Source organism: Halyomorpha halys, unplaced genomic scaffold, assembly GCF_000696795.3.
Source record: "Halyomorpha halys isolate HHAL.00 unplaced genomic scaffold, Hhal_1.1 Scaffold680.1, whole genome shotgun sequence".
NCBI lineage: Eukaryota > Metazoa > Arthropoda > Insecta > Hemiptera > Pentatomidae > Halyomorpha > Halyomorpha halys.
This window is the reverse complement of record NW_027111055.1, coordinates 285,242-310,463: the sequence shown is the minus strand read 5'-3', so window position 1 is coordinate 310,463 and position 25,222 is coordinate 285,242. Positions and strand designations below refer to the sequence as shown.

General features: G+C 30.9%; 2 protein-coding genes across 2 annotated transcripts in view; one reads left to right on the top strand and one right to left on the bottom strand.

Annotated features, from left to right (window-relative positions):
- LOC106685314 (bridge-like lipid transfer protein family member 3B) overlaps nucleotides 1-827 on the bottom strand; it is an 84,057-nt gene extending 83,230 nt beyond the window's left edge. The window contains exon 1 of the mRNA XM_014427908.3: nucleotides 567-827. Coding sequence (XP_014283394.1) covers nucleotides 567-610 — 44 coding nt within the window. The 5' untranslated portion in view covers nucleotides 611-827. The remainder of the gene's footprint in view (nucleotides 1-566) is intronic.
- Nucleotide 828: 1 nt separating this feature from the next.
- The window catches only part of Naa15-16 (N-alpha-acetyltransferase 15/16), a 142,008-nt gene continuing 117,614 nt past the window's right edge, over nucleotides 829-25,222 (top strand). The window contains exons 1-11 of the mRNA XM_014427910.3: nucleotides 829-1,023; nucleotides 1,332-1,416; nucleotides 1,849-2,111; nucleotides 5,773-5,910; nucleotides 11,259-11,403; nucleotides 13,427-13,642; nucleotides 15,671-15,850; nucleotides 15,941-16,113; nucleotides 20,360-20,512; nucleotides 21,035-21,163; nucleotides 22,043-22,256. Coding sequence (XP_014283396.1) covers nucleotides 967-1,023; nucleotides 1,332-1,416; nucleotides 1,849-2,111; nucleotides 5,773-5,910; nucleotides 11,259-11,403; nucleotides 13,427-13,642; nucleotides 15,671-15,850; nucleotides 15,941-16,113; nucleotides 20,360-20,512; nucleotides 21,035-21,163; nucleotides 22,043-22,256 — 1,753 coding nt within the window. The 5' untranslated portion in view covers nucleotides 829-966. The remainder of the gene's footprint in view (nucleotides 1,024-1,331; nucleotides 1,417-1,848; nucleotides 2,112-5,772; nucleotides 5,911-11,258; nucleotides 11,404-13,426; nucleotides 13,643-15,670; nucleotides 15,851-15,940; nucleotides 16,114-20,359; nucleotides 20,513-21,034; nucleotides 21,164-22,042; nucleotides 22,257-25,222) is intronic.

Below are 25,222 nucleotides of genomic sequence, written 5' to 3'. Positions count from 1 at the left end.
AAAAAAGCTCATTAGTCACAAGATATAATGAACTAAGTACATATTCTACAAAAGGAGCAACATTTCAAGAAAATAATATCAAATATTTTCATAAATAAAGTATTTTAATCATAGAAATTTTGTATCTGATTAAAATGTCATAATTTCTGATCGCATAATATATCACATAAAACAAAATTTCTATTTGACAATCTTGGTATATTGGCAGATAATGTTCATCAATTAATTAGAGTTAAAGAAAAGAATAAGATTTTATTCACAAAAAATATTCCCATGGTTTTCTTCAAGAGGAAACTCCATAAACAAAACCAAATAAAGTGATATAAAATTCTTAATACTGTCATTATGTTTACTCCTGAAAATTCAACTAACCAAATTCATATTGTTGTAACTAGGTTTACTAATAAACATAGATTAATACTGAAACCTTATCCACAAAATTTCAAAACAGTCAATACAAAATATAGGATTGAAAGAGAAAGATTGGACTGCTCAAAACCGCCTTAAACAGAGAAACAATTTCAAATTCCATTTTTTTTTTTTTACTATTACAGATTAACACAAACCTGGATAGATGTTTCAGAATCTGATTTTTTATCAAAGAAACCATCTTCAAGATGAAATCGGTGATTCAAAATTGTAACGAAGCCGACTGCTTAAACATATTTCAATAAAAGTTTAAATCTCACAGGATTTTTTTTTTCCCCAAATGGAGACATTACTTAAAATTTTTTATCCATATCGAAAGTACACGAACAATAACACTGTTATCTAAGGTAAAATAACCTGCACTATTATGCCCCCTTCTTCGATAATCTCACTGGATTGACTGGTTATAAAGATGCCGGTTAAAGTTTTCGAACATGTGGTACTATCTGTTTTTAACTTAGGTTAACACGAGGTTTCAGATTTGATTTGATTTCATTATTATTATCTATTAATCTTATTTCTTCGTTTGTTACCAAAATGCCGTCGTCGAATCCGTTACCTCCTAAAGAAAACTCGCTTTTTAAACGTATATTGGTAAATGAAATATTTGACTTTTCGTTATTTATTATAATATAATCAATTTCTTATACACACATATGTATTATTATGTATGTTTACATATTCAGTCTCCAATACAAATATATACTCTACTGCAATTAAATACATATTCAATATAGTGAAAATAACCCTTAATTCATTAACTACAATCATTTCTTACTTATGTTTACCCTGAAGAATTAGCTAATAAAACTTATTTATTCAGTGTTTGCCTTTTATATTTGAAAATATAATTTGATTTTAAATTACTTTTATTTACTGTATTGAAAAACAATATTTTGTAGAAATGCTACGAACATAAACAGTACAAGAATGGACTCAAATTTGCCAAACAAATTCTGTCAAATCCAAAATTCTCTGAACATGGAGGTATGTTATTCATTTGTTTTTAGAATTACAATATGACTTCTGAATGTTTTTTGAATAGCTATGACTTAAATAGTTGCAGTGTCAAAAAAGTTAGCATTTTTTTTTTCAGAATATTTCTTTATCTAATTTTGACACTAAAAGGATTTTTAATTAGTGAGGAGTTCTGTTTCTTAAAGCTGATGTTATGAATGATAAAGTTTTTTAACTCTTACAATTATCCGCTTATTAGATTTATGATGTTCCATTAAGCCTTTTTGTCTTTAATTTTTTATTGGTTGTTAAGTACTTGTCAAGTGAAATCAAATGTGATTTAAGTATGAAGTAGTACCAAAATGAAAATTCAATTATTATTGTTTGTATTGAATTAATGTATTTTGTATTCTTACATTACAATAACTAATTTTAAAATATTATTATTATTTTTTATTTTAGAAACACTTGCAATGAAAGGACTCACTCTAAACTGTCTGGGACGTAAGGAAGAAGCTTATGAACATGTCAGAAGAGGACTTAGAAATGATTTAAAATCTCATGTGTGTTGGCATGTTTATGGACTTTTACAGAGATCGGACAAAAAATATGACGAAGCTATTAAATGTTACCGTAATGCTCTTAAGTGGGAGAAAGATAATATACAAATATTACGTGATCTTAGTTTATTGCAAATTCAAATGCGAGATCTTGAAGGGTATAGGGTAAGTTTATCGGTAACATACCTTTCTTATGAATTGTTTAGTTTTAACTTGCCATTGTATTTTTGTGTCTTCAATATTTATCAATAAATCAATTATTCTATTCGAGACAACAGTTTTATTAGTGATTTATTGAACGAACCATCATTTTTATATAAGTCCTTATTCATTATTGATCTCAATCTAGAGGTATGATTCATTGTAGAATTTTTTATATTAATCTGTTTTACTTCAATAGTTTATATGTATATATATACATATAAACTATTGAAGTATTTTGATATTTTTACATAATTCTGGGCTTTGATTTTACAATTTATACCATAATAAAAATAATAACTGCTGTATTATCAATGTTGGAACTTCCAGGTTATAAGCTAAAATACCAGCTTCTGAGCAGGACACATCAGAAATGGTTATTGAAATTGGTTTCTCCTTGAAACCAACATCATTAAAATTATGCAAGTCTATACCATACTAACATCACTTCTTAATATCTTTGTAATGATTCGAATTATTTCTGAAGGGTATTATTTTTAAAATTCTTTTTTCTTTTTTTTTTTAAATATAACTACATTTTCGAGTTATTTTAAAAGTTTTCGGTAGTTATTACTTTTATTTACTTTGCCCTTCAAAATAATGAAACCTGAAAGGGGGTCTTGTCTGTTTTGTTCTGATAGATATTATTTGTATTAATTTTTTTTTCATTCCAATGCAATCAATAAATGTCTCATTAGTCACAACGTTTAGGAGAGGTAATGATAGTGTAGCTTAGGCTTGCAAAACATCTACAGCAGTAAGAATAGTGTTAATAAATATTGAATATTCTGGTGTTACATAGAAATTATTTTACCTATGATGGTTCTATACTTAGAATTACAGTGGATCACATAGTCTGTAGGGAGTATGTTTTGCTTTATAGTAAGTAGATCATGTTACACGTGACGTGAAGTATCAGACAATTTAAACATGTTAAAAAATATCTCCCAATTGTAACTGATATTATAAATTGATTGTGTGGTGTAAATTTGTTTTAAATATTATTGTGAATATTAGTCAACTAACTTTTCTATCGATAAAAATTTATTCAGACTAAAATGCAGATAACTTAATTATATTGAGTTGTAAAGTAAGTTCATAGCGTATTTCAATTTAATCCTCTCTGTGTTTATAAAATCATGTTTACTTGGTCAATAATGTTTAAATATTCTAAAAAAGGGTTAGTTAAGATGCTTTTATGCATCAGTTTCAACCGAGATTCCTTATCTTTAAGTGGTATTTTGCTTGCTCTAAATGGAAGAGAAAAAAAATTCTGAGAAGTTTTGAGAGGACGGAATTAAAAAATTACCTGAAAGATGGCAACATGCAATAGATCAAAATGGGTCTTATAAAATTTATTAAAAATATTTGCAAGAATCTGAAGTTTTTATTGAGTAACCAGTAAAAATTGCTATGAACTTATTTTACAACCCAATCTTACTCAATCAATTCTTAACAATCCCTGAAATCAATACTTAGCAATCCCAATTAACCGAATTTCAGTAATTCGAAAATTTGTTTAATTCAAAGCTGAAATGAGAGTATATTATTTGGTGTCAAAAAGAATTAAGGTTGCACTACTACCTTATGCATGATTTAGCACTACAGTTGTAGTGTCTAAGTGGGATACCCTCTGCAAACTTTCAGCTTCTGCTTTATATTTCATCTTGTCTCCGACTTTGTTAGGTTTTTTTGAAACCATTTCAACAATCTGTCTAAACTCTCATGGTAATAATCGTTGGTTCAGAACTACTAATATAAATCATTTTCATTCATTCTGTCACAGTCAGTAAGATGTTTAAGAGCTTGTACCTTACACTACTGTACTAAGAAAAATTCTGCTTTCTTATCATCTTTTTTTTCCCAAGATTTGGTTATATTTAGACAGATCTTAAAAAATAAACAATGTAATCACTTGTTATATAGTTTAAGTTTGTTTTAGGAATGATTTCTTTTAATCCAAAAATTTGTTACTCAAAATGAGTATGGTGTCTTTCATAACTATGACTTCATTGTATTAAGAAAATTGTGTATAAGCTTTAGCATAACCTATAATGGAACATGCAGCGGATACGTTTTGTGCAGCATTTTTTGTTTTCATTAGATGGTATGAAAATTAACGGAAACTATATCCTGTGTTTTTAGGTAATCTTAGTTCAGTATGTTCTTGCTGAGCGTGTATTATTCTCTGTCAAATAAGTTTCACCGTTTGGTGGCATTCACAGGTCCTCATTGGTCCTCTAATATCCCATCATATACACAACATTCTCTTACTCATGCTTTGATTTAGAGGTGGATGGGACAGGTTTTCTGGGTTGACAATATGCCCTTTTCCTTACAATGTTTTCTTCAGTAGTACGTTCAACCAGGAATTTCATTTCAGAATCTTCTTACTTAACTCATGTAGCCACCATCTTGAATATTTCCACATCAATCATGGTTTCCAAATGTGGTCTGAAGTCATTTGTTGTTGAATCAAGCCTTTCCAAAATCTCCTGTCTAAAAAGATTTTGTTTAAACATGACCTTGACAATATCGCGTTTAACAAAGATGGTCGCCCAGAGCATGGCTTATCAGAAAGGTCAAAATCACATATTTCAAATTTTTCGAATCATCTTCTGCATGTTCTCTCAGAAATTGTACATTCATCAAACACTTTCAATAAATTTGTACAAGCTTCTGTTGCATTTCTTGTTGGAATTTGTATAAAATACAGTAGCATAAATGAACTTTAGCAGTAGCCATGGATACAAAATCACTTCTCATTTAATACTAACATAAATCATCTTCGTTTTTATTCATTCGCTAAGTCAGTATGTATACATTCATGAATATGCTCACACTTTTCGTAACCAGAACACAGAACTTTCCAGTACATCTATTATAATTTTTGTTGATTATTAATTTTATTCTATGATTTTCATGTCATTTAAGTTTTCTCTTGGTTTGTAATAATAATGAACAAATATGAATACTACTCTAAGAAAAAAAGTATTAGGCAGATCCTGCACTTTTACATTAACGCAGTAGTGTTTAAAGTATACTTCAATACTCCCAAGGTTATACTGAGTTAAGATTAGCATTTAATGACTTGCCATTTTGCCACCAAATAGGGTCTTTTTTTGTTGGAGTTTGGCCATTTCTTATTGAACAAAATTTTTTCAACATCACTAATTAACTTTCCACAGTATTGTTAATAAATATTGTAAAAATCAATTTTTACAGATTTCCTTGTGTTTTACCTGGCTAGCTACAAATAGGATATATAAAGTGTGTCGGTAGTTATTATAATCTGTAGTTAATATGATGATCGTCGAGTTTAACCCCTGTGATGGCAACACAACACTGTTAGTCACATTGTTGATAAAGCATGTCATAAAGGTTCTAAACATATGTGTATACATTCAATTCTAATATCATAACGATGTCCATAAAATCTGTTTACTTTATTTTGTTTGTAACTGTTATAAAACTTCTGTTAAGCCATGAAGATAGGTGTTATATAGGTGAAATGTAAAGGTGGTCCGCCTTGTATACCAATACTAATTTTGTACGATAATGTATCACTTGTTCCCTTTTTTTGTATCATTATAGTTAATATCATGCCTTTTCATTTTTTGTAAAGGATACTAGATATCAGCTGTTTATGTTACGTCCAACTCAAAGAGCATCATGGATTGGCTTTGCAATGGCTTATCATCTTCTAAAGGATTATGAAATGGCTTTGAAGATATTGGATTCTTTTAGGAAAACATTAGTCACTGTAAGTAAAACCTTTTTCTCATAGACAATATTTTATACCCTAGTTTCATATATTTTATTTTTGTTCTATTGTAATTTTTTGTTTGAAATGATCAGGTTCTGTCTTTAGCCGATTGTATCCAATTCTGTCTATACTTTCATATTGTTAGAAACTTTTTTATTTATCTGTGTCCTTTCTTGATATTTGAAGCCTGTAAAAATTTGTTTAACACTTTTTTAACTTAAACTATTTTTAGCTCAATTTGTGATCACTATCACTTGCCTTATTGTATAGATCTAGATAAATTGCCTTTGAGATAAATGATAAAATCAGGTATAATAGTATAAATAAAAATGTAAATATTACACAAAAAGTTTTACTCAATGGTATTATATATTGAACATCATGATAGACACCAAAGAATCTTCAAATTGAACCTCTGCTGAAACTGAATATCTGTGGGACTTCTGGATTATTTTTTTAATTGGATCCCTAATAACAATCATCTATCTAAAGCTAAAAGACCAGCTTCAACAACTTTTTAACTTAGGTATATTAGGACCCTAAACCAACACACACTGCATAAATAAAGGACAGAGGATGGTTGGATAATTCTCATAAAGAGGATAACTAGTATAATCCGTTCGTTGAAGAAGAAATCAGTTGGACATTCCCTCTAATAGAACACAGAAAAGTTTTCATTTTCAGAAAATATCATAATTATCTTTAATATTAAATATCTCTTTAATGGAGAGTCTGATTGGAAACCAACTTCACTGTTAAAAGCAAAAACCATTTATGGTAGTTATATAAAAATTTCTAACTACCACGGTTTGCTGTACCCCCACCATTTCCACTGAACCAAGCTGGAACCGGGCAACTCCCATAGCATGCCTGGATACCATTCATCACAGATGGATTAAATTCAGGATCAAATCAGTTGGACTTGGGTCCAGGTGATAAGAGCGAAGTGTATTAATCACTGAAGTATTTTATATTTATTTATTTAATACCAGATCGGCCTGGTGAGCATGGTTAATGTATGAGGTACATTTTTTTTTTTTTTTAAAAACAATTGATTATGGGGGGTATAGTCTCATACAAAAGACACCACTAACTATATACAATGTTATAAATAAAACAAAAAATTAAGATAAGATAAATAGATTAAAATAATAATTCTTTATAAAAGATAAAAGTTAAGTTAATAACGAAAACATTAGATTTAATAAAATAAATGATTGACTTCTAATGGCAAAAGAAAAGAAAGTGAATTTAAGAAAAAGATGATTGGGAGGGGGAAAGAAATTAAGATAAAATAAAATTTTAGAGTATTATATGGTGAGACTCAAAAACCTCTACATCTCCTTCGTCGACTTGAGGAAAGCCTATGACTTGGTAGACAGAGGAAACTTACTAAGAATACTAAGGGAATATGGAGTAGACAAAAAAACAATAAACCTGATAAAATTAACACTATTGAACACAAAATACAAAGTAAAGTTCCAGGGACTAATCAGTAAATCCTTCCAGGTAAAAACAGAACTAAGACAGGGAGACGCCCTGTCACCAATACTATTTAACATAGTACTCAATAAAATCATTAGAGAGTTCTGGAAGATAATTAATCCAGGGGTTGTAGTAGAGACCAAGAAAAACCACATAAAAGTGAGTTGCCTAGCCTTTACAGATGACTTAGCCCTCCTAGTGCAAACAGAAGAAAAGGCAATTAGTCAAATAAATATCCTGAAAGAAATAGTGGAAAAAGCAGGCCTACAAGTCTCCTACAAAAAGACAGAATTTATGACTACGGAAACAAACTACGGCAAAAAAGTAATAGAGATGAAATATGGACGGATAAGAGTGACAGAGATGGTTTGGAGAAAGAGAGCATAAAGGAGAAAATCATGAAGTTGGAAAAGCTAAGCTTCGCAACAGGCAATATTTATAATTAGAAGAACACAGTCAAAACCAGTAATTTCATACGGCATGAAGACAACATGTCTCCCTCGCCTGGAAAAATGACTGAAAATAGAGAGAAGGGTCCTGAGGAGAATCTATGGGTCCAAGAAAATACAGGAAGGGTACAGGTTAAGACTGTAAAAATTGATGTTAGGAAAACAACAGCTTTCCTGGGTAACATTTTAATTGCTATGACTGGATCAAATCATGTCCAGGACTTTTCTCTATTTTAAGCCTTTCAGTTCTTGGATTTCTTTTGGGGTCGTGAATTTAGGTAGGACCTGAACTGTTGTTAGAGGGAGACTTAAATATTTGTCATAATCTAAATTCAGGCTTCTTTCACGTTCTGTATTAGAGAATGTTTTCTCAAAGAAATTTGCAAACACTTTAGCTTTTTCAGCGTCACTGGCAATAAATTCATCATTGTCTACAAGACTTAGAATTTTTTCATGTTTATTCAGTAGACTCGGCATAGCCTTCCACAATGATTGATCCTTTGGGTCTAAATCTTCTACATATTTTTGATATTTAGTATATGCCCATTCGTCCAGATCCTTTTATGTTTCGTGTTTGAGATGGTCCCATTTTTTTTTGTGAACAGGGTTTCTAGTCACTGTCTCCTTGCTTGATTTTCTTTAATTTTTAATAGGATTGATTTTGGGCAGCTGCCAGAGATTGTTTTCCTCTTAACTGGAAGGTTGTACAGTTGCTTCGTATAAACTGATTCCAATAGATTCACCCAGCCTCGCTATATTTTCGTCGATTTCTTGAGCTGTAGGAAAATTTTTTTTTTAGTTTTAAAAACTCACAACAAATGGACAAACTCCATTAATGAGGGATTGTCTCTTTGTTTCTTTATGTATCTCAGTTGAGAAATTATATAGAAATTTATATAGGAATATAGTTCGAATTTAAAGTTGTGTCAATACAAACTAAAATTTTTTGTCAATACAGTATCCAGAATGTCAGGTTTACAGCCTGATTTGTAAAAAGTTGGTTCATTTGGTGCATGTATTTGTTGTGCCTTGAACAAATTTCAAGCAAAGTATTTCTGCTAGAATTTGATTTATGGCATCTCCAGTAAATATTTTTACTGTTTATGTCTCATAAAACTAATGTATGGTTCCCTGGTGGTACCAGAATTTAAATTTAAAATTTCGTCTTAAAGTAATTTTTTATTTGAAAGTTTATAAACTTCTGTGACGACGGTATAGGGAGATGAGTGTAAACAAACAATCTCAATGTTAACTATGTTAGAAATAATATTTTCAGTGAAGCTAGTGTTGTTTTTGATTATTAAGACTACACCGCCGGAAGGAGTCGAAAAATCTCTGTCATTACGGAAGATTTTGTAACCTGGGATTTTCAATTTGATGCTTGGGGATAAATGTGTCTCAGTTACGCAGGCTATATCGATGAAGTTTGATTCAAGGAAAATTTTGGACCGATTTCTTTGAGAAGATATGCCATGAGCATTCCAGTTTAAAATTTTTAGTTTTATTAATTCTGTACCCATAGAAAAAAAATTAAAATTTGAGAATTAATGGAATAATATTTGATTTATAGTAAAGCACAGTTAGTCAGGAGAGAATTAGTAGCTGTTATTTATACTATGGCCCGTTCATAAAGAAAGACGCCACTAATGTGGATAAATGAGTCATTATTTGTGGTAAATACAGTTTTATAGCTTCGATAATGATTTTAGTAATAGAAGACAATAATATTCACCATTTATTTCATTGTCTTGATTGACTGTGGACTGAGGTTTTTGTTCTTGTTGTTTTCATATTGGGCGAGTAGCATCAGCGTATGAAAATTTTGAAGTAAGTCTAGTAGCCGGCTTATTTGAATTATTCTCAGTTGTATAAGTACTTGGCTCTGGGGGTGAACTTATTTTATTTTTTTTGTAATATTTACAACCCTTGTAGTTAATCGCTTGCACAAGTTCACAATTTACACAAAAAGGTTAATCTGTGAATTTTAAGGGGTATTTTGAGAAATGGTGTTTTCCTGTACACTTAACATAATCACTGAAGTACATTGCTTTCTAAAAAATATGTGACTGTACAAAATTCACTCCTTTAATCATCACAGGTTGATGTAATCCACTCCAATCCCTAAAATGGAAACGTTTACTGGATTTCTCTGAATGAAAGAGAAAATAAATGTTATAAGAATTTTCCTTTACTCTTTACAAAAAATAAGGTGTAAGAACCACTTGTTTGCTCGAAAACAGTTTCATAAGGGTTTCATCCAGAATTATAAGATAAAGTGTTAATTACGGGAACTAGAGGTAAGACAATGAGACCTATCGAGCTCCAAACCTTCTGTGGATGTCATGAGTATCACTAACATCTATTCTGATGTTCTAACCTTTAAGTGCAAGAAAAAACCAGTTCTATCAAGAAATAAAATAGTAATCGTGAGTATTAGCATGTTGACTCCCTACTATGAGATAACCTGTAGCTAGTGTTCATGTTTATGATGCTCACTACAAGTTATCTCCTAGTTTTTATACTTGCTAAATTTTTGCAGCTACGATGGAATTCATATACATTGCAAAATATGGTAAACTGACAACTAAACATTAAAGGTACGATATAAACTGGGCATCTGAAGCAGTAACACAAACTCTAAGTTATTTTGTCATGGGCAATCATTGTGCAGAAATCCTTTGGATCTATCCTTGATTGACAAGATTTCAATTTTTCAATAATAATAATATGGAAGTAATAAAGATTTTCAGTTCCAGCAAAGGTTTAACTTGGAGATTCTTTGGTGCCTAGGTGAACACCACTATGATGTTCAATATGTAATATAGAGTAAAACTTTTTTTTTAATATTTACAATTTTTATTTAGACTACTATACCTGATTTTATCATTTATCTTAAAGGCAATTTATCTAAATAAGGTGATCTAGAGAAAGTGATGATGATCACAAAGCAGATATGACTCACAATCAGGAAAAATTAGTTAAATTGTGAAAGAATTCATTGTAATATAAAAGGAGGGATGTGAGTTGGTAGGACAAAATAGTAAAATATTAAATTTAGAATTGAAGAAAAAGGAATACAATAAAGTAAGGTTTATTATGAAATAATAAAGATGGATGATATATAATATTTAAAACATACAATATATATAATTTTAAAATTTATGTTAATAACAGAATATATTCTTACAAATAAAAAATGAATTCTGGTAGAGAATATGGATAAAATTAAATGAGCGAGGATTATAGTATGATTAATTCATTTAAGATCAGTTTATTAGGTTAAAAGGTCATAACTAGTATGTAATTTAAGTTTTTAGCTACTTTAACTTTTCTCTTTAGCTTCATTTATATCAACGCAAAGCTTTCTTTATTTATTTTTTTTTTTTGTTATGTTTATTTTTATGATTTCAGGGTACCTATGATTATGAACACAGTGAGTTACTGTTATATCAAAATATGGTTATTCAAGAATCAGGAGACTTAAAAGAAGCATTAAACCATTTAACTGAGTGTCAAACTCAGATATGTGATAGGTTGTCAGTTGAAGAAACATTTGGTATGTTGTACTTTCTATTTATTTTTATTTTTTTCAATTACTTATCTCTGATTAAATTTTGTTTACACTGATTAAGTTACAATTTATAATACATAGTATATTAGAGGGGCTATCCACTGCTTGACATGAACAGTTGAAATATTTTTAATTAAGTTATCAGTTATTCACTATTAAGTCTTTAAACACTTGACTCATTTTTAGAATTTCGTAAAACAACTATTAAGAACTATCCTTTTATTGAATATATAAGATGTTCTTAAAAGTCAATGTTGGGAAAAAAGTAATTACAATTACTAATTACAGGTAATTGTGAATGTGATTATGTTGGTTCATTTAGTAATTGTATCAATACAATCATTTGGTAATTGTAGTGATTTATCAAGTAGTTGAAATTACTAATCAAAATTATAGTTTCATTTCCTAGTTTCAAATTACAGCAATTGGAACGTAATTGTAATTGCAATTACTTTTTGTCCAACTCTGAGAGCTATTATTTTGATATTCTTATTTTGGTCTTAACCAAGCCAATTTAATGTCTTATTTATTATTTCGGCAAAAATCCTTCCTTCCTTTAAAAATTCTCATATAAAGCAGTAAGCTTTGATATTTCGCTGTACCCTCTTACATTCTTTTCATTCTAAGATAAACCTATCACATTTTATTAAAAGAATACTAAAAATATCAAAATTCACTCCATCCTGAGATTTCCTATGTTGATGGAAATGTTTTCAAAGTAATTAATCATAAAACTCAAAGTAAAAGGCAGGCCTTTGATATTAAAATTTAAATATTAGACTAGCAGTTTTGGTATTAATACCAAACATGAAAAATAAATAGATCCTAAGATATTAATTGCTTAATTGGAGTATGAGTTGTTCTTAGTCTATTACTTTAGTGGTATTTAGAAATAAAATACGAGATTTTATGTAATCCCAAAGAAATGTTGGCTGTAATTTAATTCCCAATAAATTTTATTTGTTTTGTATAGATTAATTAAAAGAAAACATAAAGTAATATTAATAAAGGAAAGTGGTCTGGATGGGGGTCGAAATGGCTCAAATAGAAAATAAACTATTTATTATGAGCCAACATTTCACCCCATATTGCAGGGCTTACAGAATGAAGGAAAGCCAAGGAAGCATTGGCTAACACTTCGCTGTCAGTTATGGCATTTCATAAAAAAACTATCCTTTTATTGAATATGTAAGATGTATATAAGAGCTATCAGAGTTAGGCAAAAAGTATTTGCAGTCAAATTCAATTGAGATTACTTTGGTTCTACTAGCAATTATAATGAAGGATCAATATCCCAGTATAAATTCTTTGACTTTCCTTCATTCCATAAGCCCTGCAATGTGGAACTAAATGTTGGCTCATAATAAATAGTTCATTTTTTATTTAAGTTATTTTGACCGCACTCCTTTTGTTTGGACCATCAATTAATATTTGTTTAGCAATATTAAATTATTGATGGAAGTGGTAAAGGTCCATTATACATCAATATGAATATGGAACAGAGTCTAATCATTATGATCAACCAGAGGCTGGATGTATTTAATGGTTATTATTTACAAATAAATTTATTTCTTCTTGTAGAATATGAACAGAAGATTGTTAATTCTCTTAAAAGTGTTTAAATGCATAAAAAGTTACTAAATCCAAAAGTCGCTTCCAGTAAACTTGACCAAAAATCATTTTTTGGGTTAAATCAAGTCAGACTCACAGACAGGTTTTAAGCATTTATTGAAATCCTTAAATATGAATTTTCATATAAATCAAAAATTAAAAACTTTAGCCTAGAATTTCGGAGGATTTTTTTTGTTTAGCTGATTAAGTTTATTTTTGTAAAGAAAAAATGAATTTATTTAGAGAAAATTCTCTTTATATGTTAATTATGTGAAATAAGATCAACTGCCTTATTTTCTGAATTAAAATACTAATAAAAGTTTAATTAGTTTCCTTATTTTTTCCAACTTCATTGTCATTATGTATATATTAAATTTTGTATTTTTGTTTTTTCTAGCATTATTATATTTGAATTTGAATAAATTTCAAGAAGCTGAAGCTGTTATTCGTAATTTATTGAAAAGGAATCCTGAAAATACCTTATATTATCCATTACTCGAGAGGGCATTGAGAATTGAGAAAGATGAAGACAAATTTAATTTACTGATGGAACTTGTAAAAGCTGAGCCTAAAGCCCTAGCTCCTAGAAGATTGTTGTTAAATTATGCTACAGGTGTTTTTTTAAACTTATGGCATATCAATGAATGAGTAACAAAACGTTTTAAGTTGATTTCATGTATTAAAATTATTCAAAAAATGATTTAACTATTCTTAAAAGGGAATTAATAATTTTTAGCTGTCATTTTTCATTTGATTTCTTTTCTGATAATTAGAAATGCTTGAAGTGTGTGAGTGAATTTTTATTTATATTTTTTAATAGTTGAAGAAAAATGTTGTAAAGATAAATTGAGATTAGAGTGTGATTCTTTTTTTTTTTTAATTGGCACGACAGACTTAGGAGGTCCAAGGCCTCACGCAATGTATTTCTTAAGTACATCGCGCGTTTCCTGACGTGGTTTTCATAGAGTGGGTCCATCACCCCCACGCCTATTTTTGTGAGTGCCACCCATTGGCGTGTGATTCTTACTTAGTAAAACAACTCCCTCTTCTTTGCAACCACCATGGTACTGTGCCTGACACCTCACTTCTTTTTCTGAGTACTGTGTTTATTTGAGCTGCATAGTCTCCACAACTATGCAGGTATTCCCTGTTTTAAGTTGTTTTGGAGTTACATCACTAATCAATTTCTACTGGGAACTATTGATGTCAAAGTGAATTCAGAGTTATGTCCTTGAGAAAAAAGAGTTGAATTTTTTATCGAACCAAGTTGTTCGAAAAATCAATTTAAATGAAAAATAAAGCTATTGAATTAATTATAAAAAAAAAAGATAAAAGCAAATATGCTTGATAATCCAAAACAGGCGTTTGTATTAGTACTTTCTTAAAAACTATTTTATCAGATTTGAGTGGTAATTTTGTGTATTCAGTACAAAAATACTTCAACGAATTTCTTTCATCACCTCGTTATATTATTTCTTCAGATTCTTCCAGCCCTTATTTAGAGTGAGTGATGCTTGTTAAGTATTTTAAAAAAGAAAATTGTTATAAAAGTATTCCTCGATTTGGTTTTTCGAAAACTGTGTGCAAGTGAAGTAAAATGAAAAATAAATTCACGAGAAAGTGATGTAGGTTTATTGAAAACTTCAATATGGTAAAAAAAAAAAAACTATGGGCATCTTCAGTTCAAACAATAATTAAAGGCATAAGACTCTACTAAATGAAATAAGAACTAAATCCTCAATAAATTTGACAATACGTATTTATATTTTTGTCGATCAGGAATCGACTTAAAGTGAATTATCCTTGCCAAGAAATGGAACCTGACGTAAATACAAGGATAGCCTGTACTCCAGTTCTTATAGCCATGCCCAGTTAGTAGTTGTGTGAGGTAATTGTCAAACTCCCTATACCTCCTTTATGTCAGAAATGGGATGGTAAGGTGTACAAACTCCCTATGTTTCCAGATTATCCATGTAACCATATCAGGAATCAGACAGTGGCTTCATATTCTAGATAGACCCCAGATGATATATTCATCATATCATATAAGCATCTGTCATTTTTCTATAGTATACTCTTCTCATATTTGTCAGTAAATCTATTTTCACTTAATCGCCAGAAATCAATAGATAGCGTGCCAGTAATGACGGGTTCAGTATTGTAATACACAGTGAGGAACACTTGGGTGACAAGGCTACTTATTTGATGCACAGTGATAGCCTTATAAGCCCACTGTTTGTCCAGATTGGTGTTATCAGAAAGAGCAGAACTGTTCACAGCCAGATGCCTTCTCAGATTTTCTCTGGGCTCATTAATATTTGGCATGATCCAAATCAATATAATCGTTATTCGTGCCGTTTTGCATTTTATCATGTGTAGATGTTCATTAAACTGTATTTGTGTGAATCTGCATACCAAGATATCTAATAAATGGCTAGAAATAAATGTCAAATTCTCTGAAGTTAAGTTAAATATCTATCTCCTATACTATCATTATGTGCCCACACACACAAGCATGCACTAGTGAATATCCATCTATGTATTCTTAAACTTAAAATCTGAAAGTATGTTGGATGTAAGAAAACAGTATTTCTTTGAAATTATTTAGTAGTTTATAGTTTAATTGTTATATTGTTCATAGGAGAAAAATTCATTTTTGAAATTGATAAATACTTAAAGAAGGGTCTAAGAAAAGGAATACCTCCCCTCTTTGTGGACATTAGGGGATTATATAAAGATAAACACAAAGCAAATATAATAGAGAATCTCGTTCTTGGATATGCAAGATGTCTTAAAACATTTGGAACCTTTGGTTCAAAAGGTTGAGTATTTTCAATTACATATTTGTATTTAGTTTGTTATATTTATGTTTTTATAAATTTGACAGTCTTCTTTTAATGTTTGTTTATAGGAAACTTAGAACATAAAGAACCTCCTTCTGCATTATTGTGGACTTACTATTTTCTTGCTCAACATTATGATCACTTTAGAAAACTTGATAAAGCTCTTGAATGTATTAACGAGGCCATAGATCACACACCAACATTGATAGAGTTGTTTATTACTAAAGCTAGAATATACAAGGTTTGTGTTTAATATGCTTTTAGATTTTATGAAATGTGATTCAGATGTTTCTTACCTGTGTCGCCACCTTCTGGGATTCTTTCTCTCCTATTAAGCTGGATTTTATTTAGGCTTTTACATTTATTTAAAATTCTGACAGATGATCCTTTGAGAATTTTTCAATGTGTGTTTGTTTTAGTTACCTTCATTTCAGGTGATATTAATTTCTAATTAATAATAGGTGTTATTTTTTCTTTTATTCTGAGACTTTTAGGTTTTTCATTCAAAGATTTTCTTTATCTTTACCTTAATGTTTATACTAAATGAAAAAAAAATTCCCTACCTAATGTATATGTATATATAGAGCTTATGAGACATCAAAAAAGAAACTAAAAAAAACGGTTGAAAAAGGGTAGATAAGAGAAACATGCGTGTATTGATAACATATTTCTTTATTGTGGCTCTTGGTTCCGCTTATTTACATTCTACATATTTATTTACACAGGGTTAGGATGAGGGCTGACAGTATGTCCAGCCTCACCATAACTCCTCACTACCAGTTTATGAACATGCTTCGTAAACTCAAAAATAAATAAATATAAACAAAAAAATAACACTTCCTACAAACAAGACAAAAGAAATATACACATTGTCAACTTAAGCTAAAATTACTAAAACAAGATATAATTACTCCCTGCTTCCACAGTTAAAATAAATAAAACGGTGGTTACATCACATTTTCTCCTGTAAAAACAAAGATAAACAGCTAAACAAACTTTACTTTTTCCACACTCTTATTATATATACTAGACACTATGTTGAAGCCTTTGACAAAACTCCTGAAAAGAACTGCAGGGTGTGATGATGCCTTTGGGATTTGGAATTTTCAGCTGTTTAATGTGAATAACCTTTGCTTTGGGTTCACAAACACTTTTGACAGTGATGACGTTGTTTTTCCCATTTGACAGTACATGATCATCCCTATTCCTATTTTACCTCTGATGTCTTGGACATTAAGGATATCCCTTGTCCGATTGGTAGTCTCGCAAATGGTCCTCCAGTGTGCTGTGGAAACTTTCTATTCACCCTCTGCTTGTTGGGTGGGGTGTACTGGGGCATTTATATGCCACTCCACCTGCAATCCACCAATTTCCTACCAAACAGTGGCGTTACCGTTCAATGCAATGTGATCAAGGATCCTGTAAAATTGGAACCAAATCTGTAACGCTCCCGATACCTCCTCTACCAAGCGATTTTTGATCCGGTGCGCCATGTCCTCTTTGCTAAAGAGATCGATAATCCTGACCCATGTGTAGCCCCTCGAGGTAAAGGTGTCAACCTACAGATCTGTGAGCTGTGCCATTGTGGTGGGCATCTCCTCCTGTGTCGCTTTTGATGATTGTCATATTTTATACTCAGGCATATATGACAATTTTCCATTGTCTCTTGGACCATTTGCTTCACGCCTCACCTAAAGTACTGACATTTCATGGTGCGTAGTGTCTCACTTAGTCTGTGATGGTTGGTTTTCCCCTGATGGTAAACCAGGGTAACCTCCTTTTGTCGGTCCTCGTCCCTAATGGTTTCCTCCACCAATGTACATTGGATGAATGTCTGGTCTACCCTGATTTGTTCCCATCTTCATAGTTGCTTTATCTTCTCCTAGACCACATTCCTCACGTATAAGTGATAAGACCTTCCAGCTTTAGATGTGCCCTTGAGCTAATCCAAATCCACAGATTTGGTCTTCTCTAACTCTCCGCTGCATCACCCAAGCCTCGGGCTTGACTACATGTTTGGAGATTTTATGTCCCAGAAAAATTATTTGGTTTTGCCCCATGGATTTCTCTGAAAAAATACTGTAGGTACGACTTGTGCTCCTACTCTGTTTTGCTAAAGACCAGGAAATCGTCCATGTACACCTGCCACATGTACTCGTTAAATGCCCAGTAAGAATTCATTTTAGTATTTTAAGCATTGGAAATTATGGGGGCATTCTTTAATCCAAAAGGCATCCATGTAAATTTATAATATCTTGATTAGCCTACCCACTTTGCTTTATACTCTGGAACCCACTATTGTTTGGTACTCTCGGGGCATCTTTTCTACTACATGTACCCTTAATTTGTCTCCGTTTTTTTTATTCCCACTTCCTTGTGGGGCATGGGCATGCCACTGCTCCCAAATATCAACTATATAACAGTGGGGGTTTCCTGATTGGTTGAGGGCCTAATGGGGCTGCACCTTGTCCTCTGCATCTGTGTGGTAGGTCCAGCCCTCCTGATCCACATTCGTCAAAGTGCCTCCTTCAGCTCACCAGGCTTCCTGATTTTAGTCTGGTTCAATTTCCTCTCTTTCTGTCAAGCCCTTCCCATCAGGAAATGAGTGGGGCTCACCACTTGCTTCCACTCCTAGACGAACTCCCTGAAGATAATTCTCTTCTTCCATCAGATGGGGGAAATCAAACTCGGCGAGGACAAAATCCCAGTCTTTCTCGACAACCTGGTTCGGTATCCTTCCATGGCAGAGCAATCCACTATTACAGGAACTCTGCACATTGGGCACCAGGGGTCGATGTTCTTTCTAAAGCTCTACCGCTTTCCCCAGAACCCCCCATGTCCTGTTAGGGTCTGTGAGACTCAATACTCTGGTAGCACCCAATTAGCCTTCAATCTTGAGTGGACAGAAAAGAATTTTTTCAAAGTAGTGCCTTTCTGGCTTGCTACCCACTGTCCATTCCACTCCTCTATGAACTCCACTGAGTTCTCTCTCAGCATCTTCTTCCATCAGTTTGGAGACTCACTGACACTCTCACGGAGTTCCTCTAATTGCACTTTCAGCCCTCTTTCCAACGAGACAGGCGCACCTCCCCACTTCTATCTTCAATCTGTCTCTGCTGTTCTTGGCCACAATGACTTCCAGGTTGTTGATGTAGGCCGTGGCAAGGAACCCTTTATACTCTCGTTCCTCTAACAACTCATCGTATACTGATATCGAATACAGAGCCAAACCCTGTGGACATCCTCTTTCGATTTTTATCTCGACCTTGTATTAGTTATTGAGGTAACTACCTACAAGGGAGTAAAAATTGCTGGGGGTGTTCCAACCGCTGGAATACACGGGGCTGCCAAATGCTGTCGAAGGCAGAAGAAATGCCAAACAGGATCAATAAGACGTATTTCTCCGCCCTCTCATCCACATCCCTACTCACTCTCAGCAGCACATCCCTTGCCACAGGTTGAGCTGAATTGCCATCTATGGCTTGCAGCACTTAGGATCGATCTGAGGTTGTTGACGATCATGTGCTCCAGGTCTTTACTAGCTACTGGAAGGAGGCATATAGATCTGTAAGCTTTTGGTGTTTCCTTATACTTGCCACCTCATGGAGCAGTCTCAAGTCCGCAATCTTCCACTTGCTTGGAAAGTGCCCCTTATCCAAATACTCGTTGAATATCTCCAGTAGCTCTTCCTTGATACAAGGGGCACTTCTTGAGGATTGGTAGGTACACACTGCTGGACGTTCATTTTATTCTTGAAAAACCTAAAATGTTCGCTCATTTTTCATCCACTGCTTAATATCTTTAAATTTACCTACCAGACAAAAAAAAGCTAGGTTTTTTTTTTTTTTTTTTTTAAGGCAATCACAGCGAAGGTGATGTTTGCCTGGTTATCTATAGGTTACCAACCTATTCTAACCATGGTAGGGGTCAAGTTTTTCATTTTGTGGAATCGGCACTCAATGAAAAAAGTCAATGCCCCCAGGCCGAATTCGGACTGGCGCCACCCACAGATCTCAGAACTATAGACCTAGGCCTAACGAACTGAGCTACGGACGGCCCCAAAGCTAAAGTTTGAGCCCTAATTGAGTTCCTTACATTCAATAGGTCCCAAGATAAAGTTCTTCAAAAACCAACATTGTTTCCAAATAACGAAAAACAAACATTTTGTGTTTATATTTTGTCAAATATCAGGGAAACTGCTGTTCCATGATATTTGAAATCAAATTTTTTTTTCAACTAACTAAACATCAACATTTCCTTAATTTGTTTTGACAAATATGAAAACTGCTATTCCTACAAACATATTCATTAGAATGTGATCTCCGTAAGTTTATGATCCAGTATACATTGTTGTTTCCTGTCATTTCAATCACTTGCTCATTTTAATGCTGTATTAATATTAGTTATTATATGTCTTAATAATTTTTCAATTTTAACTAACTTTAAAGGAGTATGAAATAAATCATACCTTTTTTTTTTTGTTATAGCATGCTGGTGATGTGTATGAAGCTTACCGTTGGGTAGATGAAGCTCAAGCCCTTGATACTGCTGATAGATACATCAATTCGAAATGTGCGAAATACATGCTTAGGGCAAATATGGTTAAAGAAGCAGAAGAGATATGTTCTAAATTTACTAGGGTAGGTACTATAATACCTTATGACTAGGATTCTCAAAGCTAATTTCCTGTTCAATGAAGACTAATTTTTTTTAAAAAATGAAGCAATGATATATTTAAATATATAAATGATTTTATTATTTTTAATTGTTTCGCATGTGTTTGTATTATAAGGCTTATTACAGCCTATTGTGGACCATATCTATCTGGTTTAGATGAATAGAATAGAAGAATAATTATGAATGGCCCAGTTTTAGTGGGTATGAACATATATGTATATATAAATATATATACATATAAAAAATACTTTTTACTGAATTAGGATTTACTTAATGTTTACAGAACTCCATCCAAATACAGCCTTAGTATTCATAACTTTTTTAAGGTTGATGAACATTTATTAAAAAACAATAAAATCATATAATTCAATTTGAACAATCTTTTAACTACTAATTAGCTTCTGTTAATGTTTTTGTTTCATTTTACATTATATTTTAATATTGGATAAACTTGATTTCATGATTAATTAAGGTTTCACTTTCAGGAAGGTGTTTCGGCTATGGAGAACCTTAATGAAATGCAATGTATGTGGTTTCAAACAGAATGTGCTCTAGCTTATAAAAGACTAGAAAATTGGGGTGAGGCATTAAAAAAATGTCACGAGGTTGACAGGGTAATGTATCATTTCTGAAGTAATTTATAAAATTATCACAGTATTTTATATTTATCATAAAAAAATATAACAACTTCCAAAGTAACTTATCTAATACATATTTGTATTGTGATGGTGAGTTATTATTAAATGTTTGAAGAGATTTAAGAATTATTGCTAAAAAATGGCTACTGTTCAACTATTATAAACACTTTAATCTGTATGTTGAATTAAATACCAATAGTTTACCTGAAGATAAGAAAGATGTCATGAAATGCTGGTAGAATTGTTTTCATTTGTTTTTTTTGTTTTTTTTTCTAAATATTGAGGAAAAATTTGATTAAAACTAGAAATTAATTAATTCCCTTAACTAACTATTTCAGTATCAATGGCTTTAAAAGTATAGTTATATTTTAAATTATGAGTTTTCCTTATTGTGTTTCTTATACCTTGATTTTTATAAAAATCATGTCATCAATCATTTTGGTTTTCTTATAAATATTGAAAAGTGACAGACAGCTGGTTTCATCTGCTCCTTTTGGGTTCGTTCACCCTATTTCTTCATTCCCTGCTTCCTAGAATATCTATTCGTAACAATGTCAGTACATGTAGCATTTTTTAAAGTGACATGTATTCATTTAAAAAGAATTTGTATGCTGTCCTGATCATGGTTTTAGACTTTTTTCTGACATATAAGTCTTCACGTTTTTCCCAAAACATGAGAAGTATTTAATATAATTTAGTTTTTTATTTTACTCAAGCCATCTTGGTGTTAGTGTTTAGATATGCTCTTTGTAAATCTAAAAATTTATTATGGTTGGGAAATAATTTTTTGTAAAATGCTGTTTAGGTAAATATTTGCAGGGTATAAATATTTAATTTTTTTTTTTTAATTTTCAGCATTTTTCTGAAATTGTTGAAGATCAATTTGACTTTCATACTTATTGCATGAGAAAAATGACATTAAGGTCATATGTTGGCCTTTTAAGGCTTGAGGATGTTCTCCGATCCCACAAATTTTTTCAAAAGGCTGCTAGCTGTGCAATTAATGTCTACCTTCATTTACATGATGTTCCCATTAAGGATCAAAAACATGAGGAACAAATGAAATTAGGTAAGAAAAATATTAAGGCTATGCATGCATATATTTTGCATAACTGCTTACATATGCATGGTAATGCGTTATTATGATATGATACTTAAGTTTAAATATATCTTGAAAACCTAAATGCACCACTTAAAATAATAATTAAACAAATGATTACTGGATAAAAAGAATTCTTTTGAATGTTCCTCACATAACTACGAAAAAGTATCACTTATCACTAGATACCGGATTTTCGTGTAGTAAACAATCAAAAATCATTCTGTAAAAACCCAAATCCTATAAAAATCAACTTGATTGTTTAGTTTATAATAGTAATATTTAGAATGCTTATCTAGTTTAGTTTTTTTTTTTTTTTTTTTTTTTTTGCATCAAACAAAAATCTCCAAATACTCACAACTGAAAGATAAGGCTAAAACTGAAAGAAATGTCACTAAGCATTGCTAAGTCAGACAGAATAATAAAGGACTGGAAGCAGAGTAGGAATCAATGTTGAAAATAAAATATACGTTTTTTATAGAGCTTATTCTAGAGATATTTTTTTATAGTTACCCAAGATTGTATATATATATATAATAATCAACATTAAATGTATGACATGATTAATGTTATTCCTTTTTATTACATTGAATTTGACTCTTCGTGTTTTAAACAATGCTTTGCTTTACCTCATATTTTTATTCTGATTTATTACTTTAATTAGGAAAAAATAATAAAATAATTAATTATTGGCAATAAACCTATATGTTTATAATATGGAAAATGTGGTTTAAGTATTTAATTTTATGATATTAAATTCGACATTATCTAATTTAGCCTATAAATTGCAAAATATACAATTTTATGTATTAAAATCGTATAATGTTGCTCTGAAGGTGCAATGTTGAATTGTAATGTACTATTCCATAGATCGTGAATGGCTTAGATAATAGGTTTAAAGTGTTATACAGTGGATTAAAATGTGCAATAACATGGGAATCCAGTATCTACTTATGATTTTCTAACAGCCCTCTGGAGGGGTTTTGGTTTGTCAGATTTTGGTGATTTCCAGGCCAAACTACAACTAGTGAACTAATAACTGACCACATATCATAAATCATTTAACTCTTTATTATTTGTTAGTTTCATGGTATTATTATTTATTTGGATTTTCATGAATCACAAACAAAGTTGTTGAAACAATTATTTCATAGTTAGAACTCAAAATATGATCAAAAATACAATTTCGTGATGAAAACCTCAAAATGTGCAAATTTGTAGGATCCCAAAATCTACTATTTCATGCAATTAAAAGCTATTGCCTATAGAATGATCTTTTCTTGATTAGAATTTCTGTTGTGATTTGGCTGAATTTGAAGCTAAGGAACATAAGTTGCAATTGCACGAAAATTCGGTCTCTACTCATCACATTAGTTATGTAATATCCAAAATATTGTTTCATTTTTGTGCAGTATTATAATTTATTTTGTTAATGCTTCTGTTTTACTTTTAATTTATTTGAAAATTATTAAAATTAATGAATGGTGTAGTAATTTTTCTATTTTTAAAAATTTATTAACTATAATCCTTAGAGAAGAATAAAGTTTTTTTTTTGATGATTAATTACTGTTTTTGATTTCTGAAATAGTAATCAATAAAGAACAAATTTTTAAACGTTTATTTCAGTAAAAAGGCATTATTTAACTATGCATTTCATTGTAATTTTTAATATTTTTGTTGTTTTCATGAAAACAAATTTAACTATTCTTTAGTACTACATTTATAATCTTGTTAATATTTTCCTACATAACTTTTCAATAGCATATGGTTCTGATCACCGCTCAGGTTTTTTTAAAGTAATAAGCATTCAACTTAGTTTGACAGTATTAATAATACATAATAGGAATCATTAGTATATAAAGTACCTGTATTTTTCAGAGATTGAAAAGACCTTTCAATTTAGGTATTGAACCTTGTTACGCAATACCTATTCATATCTGATATGATTTATCTTTAAACTGATTAGTGTAACAATCAGATAAATCAGGGGTGGCCAACTTTTCTGTATATAAAATCTACTTTTTATTTTATAAGTGTGTCGTGATCGACTTGTCATAGGCATAATCTAAGGGGGAAGAAAGGGTTTGAAATGCATACTATGTTTATACACTGTTTCAGTATCAAGTGCATTCCAGCGAGGTATGAGTGTATAAGTAATATATATGTTCAAAACTATTTTTTATTTTTTAAATCACTTATTAAGTTTTGGAGATATAGGCTCATGAAGAAAATAAATTTCCTGACCCAACTTTTGAGAGCAGCATTCTGTGCATGCATTACAAAAAATATTTGATTTTCTGACACTTTTGCAAGATAGATTTTTACTAACTTAAAATAGTATTTAATTTTTTTTATCAACTGCAATGTATAAGTTATTGTACTATTTGTTCATAATTATGAAAAAGTTGTTATAACGTTGCACAGTATGGTTGATAATTTGATTTATTTCATATTATATATATTCATATTAAATATTTCACTTTTGCTTTTTTTTTTTTTTTTTTTTGTAACTATTGTGTTTGTATCTTTTTTAGCCCTGACGAAGATATGAAAAGTTGTTACGAAAATGTACGGTAAGGCTGATAATTTGATTTTAATATTTCACTTTTTGCTTTTTTTTTTTTTTTTTTTTGCCAGGAAAATGTATCATGAAAGAATAATATGTCTTACTTTTTGCCAATCTATCAATAGATTGCTGAGTACACATCGTACTGAATTACAGATATACGGCTTATCTACTTACATTAAAAGCATCAATAATTATTTAAAGGGCAAAAAAAACTCACATCTAGGGAATTAAAGGAACATGGATAATAATAACTTTTGATCCATACAATCGCTCCAAAGTCCATGGTACACACGGAATCCTACCCCAAACATTGTGAGCGAACGACAATCAACCCAAATTGACTTGTTGGGTACCCCTGATATATATA